This window comes from Carassius auratus, chromosome 6 (assembly GCF_003368295.1).
Source record: "Carassius auratus strain Wakin chromosome 6, ASM336829v1, whole genome shotgun sequence".
NCBI classification, from domain to species: Eukaryota; Metazoa; Chordata; class Actinopteri; order Cypriniformes; family Cyprinidae; genus Carassius; species Carassius auratus.
In genome coordinates this window covers 3,630,273-3,638,955 of record NC_039248.1, presented here as the reverse complement: position 1 = coordinate 3,638,955, position 8,683 = coordinate 3,630,273, and the positions used below count along the sequence as shown (strand labels likewise).

General features: G+C 36.2%; 1 protein-coding gene across 1 annotated transcript; it reads right to left on the bottom strand.

Annotated features, from left to right (window-relative positions):
• Window positions 1–2,662: 2,662 nt before the first annotated feature.
• dmbx1b (diencephalon/mesencephalon homeobox 1b) lies at window positions 2,663–8,340 on the bottom strand. Its single transcript, XM_026256488.1, has 5 exons — window positions 8,115–8,340; window positions 5,562–5,724; window positions 5,157–5,335; window positions 3,816–4,188; window positions 2,663–3,580 (listed from the first exon to the last, which is right to left on the bottom strand). The coding sequence occupies exons 2-5, from the start codon at window positions 5,713–5,715 to the stop codon at window positions 3,168–3,170; spliced, it is 1,119 nt and encodes a 372-aa protein (XP_026112273.1). The 5' UTR covers window positions 5,716–5,724; window positions 8,115–8,340; the 3' UTR covers window positions 2,663–3,167.
• Window positions 8,341–8,683: the final 343 nt, after the last annotated feature.

Below are 8,683 nucleotides of genomic sequence, written 5' to 3'. Positions count from 1 at the left end.
TTGCATTTTGTTCACATCTATCTTTAAATGCAATTGAAATGCTGGTACTGTCGGGCCCTTCTTCCTCACCCCTCCAAAATAAGCATATATAGTAAAACTGCATCAGACTTTTGTAACGTATATGAATACATTTAATACAAGACCGCCCACATTGATATGTAAATAGCACCTGTTCAGTGTTCAGAATCTTTGTTTGTCTTTTCACAGTGAGACAATGAGGATATTACTATTATTTCTAAACACCAGAAGAACCAATTATGAAAGTGTAATAGGCGAAAGCAGAGTATACCTTCAGCTCTGAAGATTCATTTTCATCTCCTCTCAGTTTAGTAGCAGCAGAAAACAACAAGCACAATTTAAACAGTGTAGTCACCCCTTAAAACCTTTTTCTTGGATCTTCACCCACTGAGATGGAGTTTAACTAATAAACTTCATGCAATGTCTCCAACCTTAAATCAGACACACCCCTCTGATATTCCCTGACTTCTCTACTTTATGCACACCCAGCAAGGTTAGAACAAAACTCATACCGTGCCATTGAAACAGCCCTTTTTCACACTCCTTTATGGCTCCTCTAAAGGTCTTAGCCGTGCGGCAAAGGAGAGCTGTCACTGGGGAACCTGAGCCCATTGATGAACTGACAGCCACTGCCAGAATATGATCCTAATCCTGTTCCCAGCATTCTTTAACCCACTGCCATCACAGTCCCGCCACATATTCAAGCAGCTGTCAACTCAGAAAATCCCTATAACAGAGCACAACCCTGATACACATCAAAGAGCTCAAGACGACCTCAACAGCTTAACACACACAAGTAAAGACGAAAAAGCACCCAACCCAAAAACGGCACACACACACACACACTAAAACCTTGGTTATAATTGTCAAAGAAGAAATTTGACATCTCGTACTTGGCATCAAGTTCATTTTATTGTGGTATAATTACATTAATGATCACTAAAGCAGTGGTTCTATTAAGCAATCTTAATTCAAGACACATATTGTATGTTGGAGAATAACAAAAAAAAAGTGCACATAACACTGATGTTTTAGAAAAAAAAATGTTTTTATATTTTTATTTAAATGTGTACTACTACTAAAATGGTATAGACTTAATTAGAAAATTGTTTTTTAATTCATTTTGTTTATTTAAATGTGTGCAATCGCTAAAACAGCAGATTAAATAAGAAAATTTACATTTATTTCATTATCTGGATTTCCTTTGAATGTATTTTTAATTGTGTGTACAATTACTTAAAATAGCACAGACTGAATAAGAAAACTAAAGTTAATTTTTTTATAAAATGGCTTTCAATAGTTTAAAAACATAAGCCATATTTCATGAGACCTAAAATGGTAAAGAGTATATATATGTGTGCTAAAATGGAATAGACTGAATTAGAAAACTGTCATTTTTATTTATTTATTTTCATTTAAATGTGTACAATTACTAAAACGGCATAGATTTAATAAGAAAATTAATGTTTAAATTTTTTAAAAGTGACTTTTATGTTAAATTAATTCACCACACAAACCATGTTTATCCTTGTTGTGATAAAAACGTGAACCTCTTTTTCATTTGTCTTGGACCATACTTGTGTTAAATGATTTTTTCGTCACACAACTTTTTCATGTTAGCAACTCCAAAAATATTTTATTTACCTACTAGTAAATCACATTTTATTGTTTGCATTTAGCATTTTTTTCCCCCGCTGTCTGTGACAAACCACTTGAGAACCAAGACATTAGAGATGTTAACCATTATTAAGCTTTCCATAAAGATCCTGTCTTTTGTCCTCCCTTTTCTGGAATTTGAATGAAATCCAACTTTTTAAATGCACTGCAGTCTCAGCATATAAAGTATGGGCTGTTTACAGGTGACATGTCTTCTCCCTCCGCTCCTCTGTTCTTCCTCAACTTAATCCACTGGTATCCTGACCCGTGTTAATCTGCTTACTGTGTGAATTCTGCCGCAGAGCTGCCAAACCTCTGACAGGTGGGTGGTGACGGTCTCGCTGAGGTGGATGTGGCTGATGGACTCATTTTCTGCCACTGTGTTTTAAGCTTTTCATTGGATCAGTTCTCAAGATCAGCATGGATGTGAAAGACGGGACAAGGCCAGACAGAGGAGGCACATAAACATTTAATTTGTGTGTTAACCAGGTTAAGTTGCCATTTATTTGTAATGGTGTAAAGCAGTGCATATCAAACACTTATTTTGGGGAATAAACATGAAAAAGGAGCATGATTAAAAATCTAATCATAGTGAAAACAAACCTAAGTTTAGGTCCGTGATCTGTTGTTTTTCCACTGAGGATAAAGATAAATCCTGCCATCTACTTTCATCATTTTTTTAATAGACCACTAATTATGATTTTTTTGCTTTTCAGGGCAATTTAAGTAATTTAGATGTTTAATATTTTAAATTTCTTTTTTATCACAGAAATCTAAAGGATAGTTATAGATATTTTTTTTTGTTTAAATTGTGGATATGTAAGAAAATTACTTTTTTAAAACTTTTGACTTTTTAAAGTCTAACTTTCAAATTGCATGTGCAATAAATTATTAGGCCCAACAGACAAGGAAAACATATATAAAATCTGAAATATAGACTCAATAATTAAAACAATAAAGCTCAGAATCCACTAATTACTGATACACATTCAGTTGGTATATGTGGTTTATTCCTTTTCAATTCACTGATAAATTATTCACATTTATTTAAACAATTCAGAGATATCGATAGACTTTAAATCGACAAAACACATGGCATGACGTCAGGAGCATCAGTATTTCTGATGTTTGCAGGGCCTTTATCCATTCGCATCCACAGACAGTGAAGACATTTAAACCTCTTTAAATATTCAAACAGGAGGCCTCACTAACCTTCTACCAAGGCTGTGGACCTGAATAAGCCTATTTACAGAAACAAATTAATGTGCTTTTTTTTTTAACGTTTCAAAGTGCAAAGCCAGGGGTGTTTGGAAAAGTTAAAACCTCTGCCATGCAGCCGGACCGAAACACTTACAAGTCAGCCAAACTTTTCCACTTTTGCCATGCTATAATAATGAAACAGCTCCAGCTGTTGATTTGAGCACACTAATGAGATGTGGATCCCGAACACAAGACGTTGACGCAGAAATGCATTGATTTGCATGAATCAGTGGTCAGTTTGGAAGCGTGTCCAAGCCGAGGGATGCAGCGTGCTGCTTGGCCCTCAGACGCAGGTTCTCGATGCTTGTGGTTTTGCTGTTGAGGGCCGGTAGACCACCGGAGCCCTGCAGCAGGGGGCTGCTCCACATCTGCTGGGCTTGGGACAGGCTCTGGTAGTAGGGCTGACACGGCAGGGATCCCAGCGGAGATGCCATGTTCACGTTCATGCCCAGGTAGGGTAAGGAGGACGGTGTGGTCACGTCGAAGGCAGGATAGTGCATGAGGTTGTTGGTGGCAGCCATGTGCTGGCGAAACTGTTCCTGCAGACGGAACAGACTGAGAGGAGATGAAGCGTAGGGATTGGTCTGAGCCACTTCACTGCCGACGCCACTGGAGGAGGGAAGAGCTGGAGAACCCAGCGGCTCATCTGAGGTGAGAGAGGAGACAATGCAACACTGTAAGCCCCAAAGAACCCTTCAGTGAACAGTTTTTTTAGTGTAAAGAAAATTTTAATAATAAAGAACCTTTATTTCAATGGAAAGTTGCCTTGTATCTTAAATGTTCTCCATGAAACCACAGGTGCCAATAAAGAACTTACATTTTTAACCCACTAATTTGATCATTTATTAATATATATATACAGTGGAATTTGTTCTTCATACCTGATTTAGGGCTGATAGGTTTGCAAGAAGGTGAACCATTGTCTGCCATCACGGTTGGCCCCGCCTCTTTTGCTTCATCTTTGATGGACAGTGACTCATCCTCTCTGTCAGTCATGTCCTCGTTCCCTGACTCCACCCCTGAATGTTCCGGTGAGGTGACATTCACCTCTTCACTCAACTCACAAGGAGGGGGACATGTGTGGCCACGCCCATCTGAAGGGGAGGGTGGGGCTTGAGCCTCAGCAGGCGGAGCTTCTTCTTTCCCCTCTTCCTGGGCTCCCTCCGTCCCAGCATCCTTCAGCCGCTGAAGCTGCTCTTTCTGCAGGCTGCGCTGCTTCTTGCGGAACTTCGCACGGCGGTTTTTAAACCACACCTGTTAGCGTGAAGACATCATTGTTTGTGAAACTTTGACAATCACAGAATTTATTTAAATAGGGTAAAAATCTTAACTAATAGATATCACCATACTTCCTGGTTAATTATGCAAAGTACATTAAGACAGTTTTGTATTACACTTTTCTGAAATATTGTATTACAGTTTTCTAAAATCTACCCCAAGTCTGCACTAATTTGCATACATTTCCAGAACAGAACGAATGTTGGATAAATCCAAGTTAAATTTTCTTGCTTCATTTTTTCTAAGGGTTTTTAAAGAAGGAATTTTAGATTTATCTTTTTCTCACTCCATTAATCCAAAAACACTATCAATCAGTAAAAAAAAAAAAATCAATACATTTAACAATTTTGGGTGTACATTAGGCAAATTATACATGAACAAATCTCTCTGTAGATACCTTCAGAATATAAATAAGATTTCATGACTGTGATGTTTAGTGTATGCAAGTGCTGAATTAGAGATTCCTGACTTTCTGGGGGAAAAAAAAATTATTTTGAGAAAATGTATGCATTGTAATTGAAATCTGAAGCAACTCGATCAAATGTCAAAAAAATCTAAATTGGTTTGACTGTTTTCTCATTACTATTCTAAAAGACATGTTTTGTAATCAAAATCTCAAAATCAACCAATGCATATAATAATAATAATAATAATAATAATAATAATAATAATAATAATAATAATAATAATAATAACTTATAGTTTTGGCTGTAGTGTGTCTTCTTAAGGTGGAAAGTGTAACAATGTATATAATTCTGCAAGCAACCTGCAGTTGACATAGTTGAGTTTATGTTTTGGTTGCATGGGGATTTTTGAAATTATATATGTAATTATTATTTTTATTAATTAATTAACTCATTCATTCATTTAATTATTCCCCCCACTTTTGGCTCTAGTAGAAGACTAACCCCATTGGCTGGTGTCCTCGCGTGCTGTGAACTCACCTGTACTCGAGCTTCGGGGAGGTTGGTGCACATGGCCAGACGTTCTCGCATGACCACATCAGGGTAGTGAGTTTTCTGGAAAGTTTTCTCCAGCGCCTCGAGCTGCTGCGCGGTGAAGGCTGTGCGGCTGCGGCGCTGCTTCCTGTGCTGAGAGCCGTAGCGCGCCTCCAAGATGATGTCTGAACATGTGCACCATGATAAATTAGAGTGAGTTCCATAATATGTAAATCTATCTATCTATCTATCTATCTATCTATCTATCTATCTATCTATCTATCTATCTATCTATCTATCTATCTATCTATCTATCTATCTATCTATCTATCTATCTATCTATCTATCTATCTATCTATCTATCTATCTATCATCAGTCATTACTTCAGGTGAGCGGATATTATTTCTTACCTGCCAGTCTCTCCGCGAGCGTGAGCGCGTGCACGGAGGGCCGGTAGTCGGGTGCGTGCTGCGCGTGCTGGGCGGCCTGTTGATGAAGGTTGTACATGGCGCTCAGAGAGTTCATGGCGTGCAGAGAGTAACCATTTACTCCGTAGTGCTGCATCGCGTCCCTCTGATCAACGACAGACCATGCATATGATTAGGCTACTGTCAAGATTAAAATAATCATCTTATGAGTTCATGGTGCTTTTGAGGTTGCAATGTGGCATCTAAAAGGATTTACAGTGATAGTCATAGTATAAAGCATATTTAGCATATTTTTATGAAGGGAACTCAATCATGTAATTTCTATTAGCAGAAATGTAGAGTATTAACCTAATTTATCTACCTCTTTTTTAATTTTTTTAAATAAAGGCACGTGCTTTACTTGCATGTCATGTTTTATAAACAGGCTACCATAAATAATTTAATTCTCGCATATAGTAAGCCTAAGCTATAATTTAAGTTCAAATAAAATAATTTATTCCCCACAAAAAAATATTTACCATGTGCTGTCTTTGACTAAATGTACAGAAGACTCTTACAACAACAACAACAAAAAGTTTTGTATCAGTCGTAAAAAAAATGGGCATCTGTGTCTGTTCATCAACTTTCTCTTCATGTGTTTATTGTAAAACGGTTAGCCTACTTATTAAGAGCTTTTTATTTAGCTACATATTTTATTTACGCATTTTTGCCATTTTATTTAATTTGTATCGAATATTGAAAAAAAATCAGTGCTACGTAATATTCCTTTTTAAGTAAACAATGTACTGACTTTTGTTTTAATAAATAATAAAAAACGGTAGCCTATAATGTATCTGTTTTATCTGCCTTTAATTGTCTCTATTCACCATCATCAAATCAAAGAACGAGGTAATCTTAATGTAATATATATATATATATATATATATATGTGTGTGGGGAAAAATGCCGTTTTTAATTCAATCAAACTGAGCGAAAACATTTTATTGTTGATGGCGCTTGACATTCGACACAAACGATGATGAATTATTTCGTTCAGTTTGCAAACAGCCGTGAAAATCTCTGATGGATGGGGTTATGACAGGTCGTCTATCAAATTAAATGTAGGCATTTATATATGAATAATTCGTTTAGATGTTTAAGACGTTTAACGATTTGTATTAATTGTTGCGCATTCTCTTGAACAAGAACTGGGCTCGAGGGCATGCTTTTGGCTATATCCATCTGTCAAATGACAAAAAGGAAAACACCTTGACCTGTCATAATAGACGACATAGTTAATAATAATAATAGTAGTAGTAGTAGTAGTAGTAGTAGTAGTAGTAGTAGTAGTAAAAAGCAGAAGATTGAATTGAATTAAATTATTTTCATAAGGAGAAAGTGTAAGGATGTTCCATTATTAATCTTTTAATCGATGATAATTGGCTACAGTGGGATTAATCTCTTTATTAGTCATTATTATTTTCTGAAGCAAGAATAAGTGTAAGCAGCCTGAGGGTTTAGGATTTAGTCCTCACTAAAGAGCCCGTGGCATTTGTGTCACTGACACTAAATTCCCCAATGTAATCATATTCCAGCCACATGGGAATACTTTAATTCGGCTGAACAAAAAGTGCTTTGCTAAACATTTACTTTGCCCTCCCAGTGTTAAGCTCAATTGGTGCTCTTTCTGTCCTTCATCGCCTCTGGGCTGCTTCTGCTGAAGATGTATGTATGCATTAATAAATGCTGTTCCCAGTTGGGCCGCGTTTAATGTTGGTGCAAATAGCTTTCATTACCAGTTTGACATGATGGGGCGCGAGCTGTTTGTGTTTGACCACACTTGGTGCACAGTGTTTTTTTTTTTTTTTTTACAAGTCACAACACCACGAAACGATTTTTCTAAAACAGTTTTTGATTAAAATTATTTTAGGCGATTGACAGACGACAGGTCACAAAAATATTAGGAAGCGTGTATTTGTGTCTTCATTTATTTATTTATTTTAAACATTAATAATTCATTGAGAAACACTGTGCACTGCTTAACAAATCAGGGCTTTATCCACATTCAATATAAATGCACATATGAATATTTAATATTTATAAAATATACTTCATATAAATATATAAATCAATAATTTCTAAACTGAATATTGATTGACGAGTTATCTATAATGATCAAAATCTGCATTAACTTTTATTTTAAAAGGTCAGAAATGAATAAAATAGTCCTATGAATAAAATAATCCAGATTTGGTTACAACCGCCAAAGTAATTTAAGTAAAAGATAATTGAACAACTTCACATAATACAACGTTTGTTAAAATTGTTATGAGGTTTACATTTTATTAGTCTAGACTTTAAAACGGATTTAAAAAGACCAAGGGAATAGTCTAATATAGACTGAATAAAACAAAATGTAGATTTAAAATCTCAGTCAAGAGGATTTGGTTTTATATGAGTGAATTAAAACAGATCATTTCCCAGTTTTCTGTTTTATTTGAAGGAGGTAGATTTTCACATTACAGGCTTGTAGGAGTTTTAAAAGTGGTTACTCACCTCTCTGAGAAGTTTTTTTGTCCTCCGAACAGCAACAACAGCAATTCAGCTGACAATTTACGCAATTAAACAGAAGTGATTTTTCCCAGTCAGTAGTTTAATATCCTGTTGGAAGTCAAAAGTATCCGAGACTGTTTACAGCTGCTCTGTTCTGAGGAAAGTTTGATGTTAGTCCTCAAAAAATATCATTGCCTCCCCTGGTCAGCGCGCCAGGAGGTCCCGCCCACCGACCAATGAGGAACGCGAGGAGATCACAGAAGAGCCCCATTGGTTAATTTCACTGTCAGCCACAGGTTTCCCGTCACCTTCAGTTCCAGCAGTTTTCACGGGTTCGTGCTGACCTTTGCTGTGCTGCCTTCAGAAATATGTGACTAAATCAGTAAAGAAATAATTGCAACATTAGCTGTTATCATAAATAATAATCTAGACATGTTAACAGTTTTTAAATCTCTAAAAAGGTGCTCTAATTGCAATCCGTGCTCATCAACAAATGTGATTTATTATTTTAAAAATACAAAAATTAATTTACAGTGTATGAACAGCCTATCAGTTAAACTCCTGAACAACTG

Bases quoted from the DNA above. Each gene is read 5' to 3' on its own strand.
- dmbx1b (XM_026256488.1), bottom strand. From the start codon at position 5,715: ATGCAGCACTACGGAGTAAATGGTTACTCTCTGCACGCCATGAACTCT. The intron at 4,189-5,156 runs GTGAGTTCACAG...TCACGCTAACAG, and splicing joins TCCCCGAAGCTCGAGTACAG to GTGTGGTTTAAAAACCGCCG. The intron at 3,581-3,815 runs GTATGAAGAACA...CTCTCACCTCAG, and splicing joins ACCTATCAGCCCTAAATCAG to ATGAGCCGCTGGGTTCTCCA.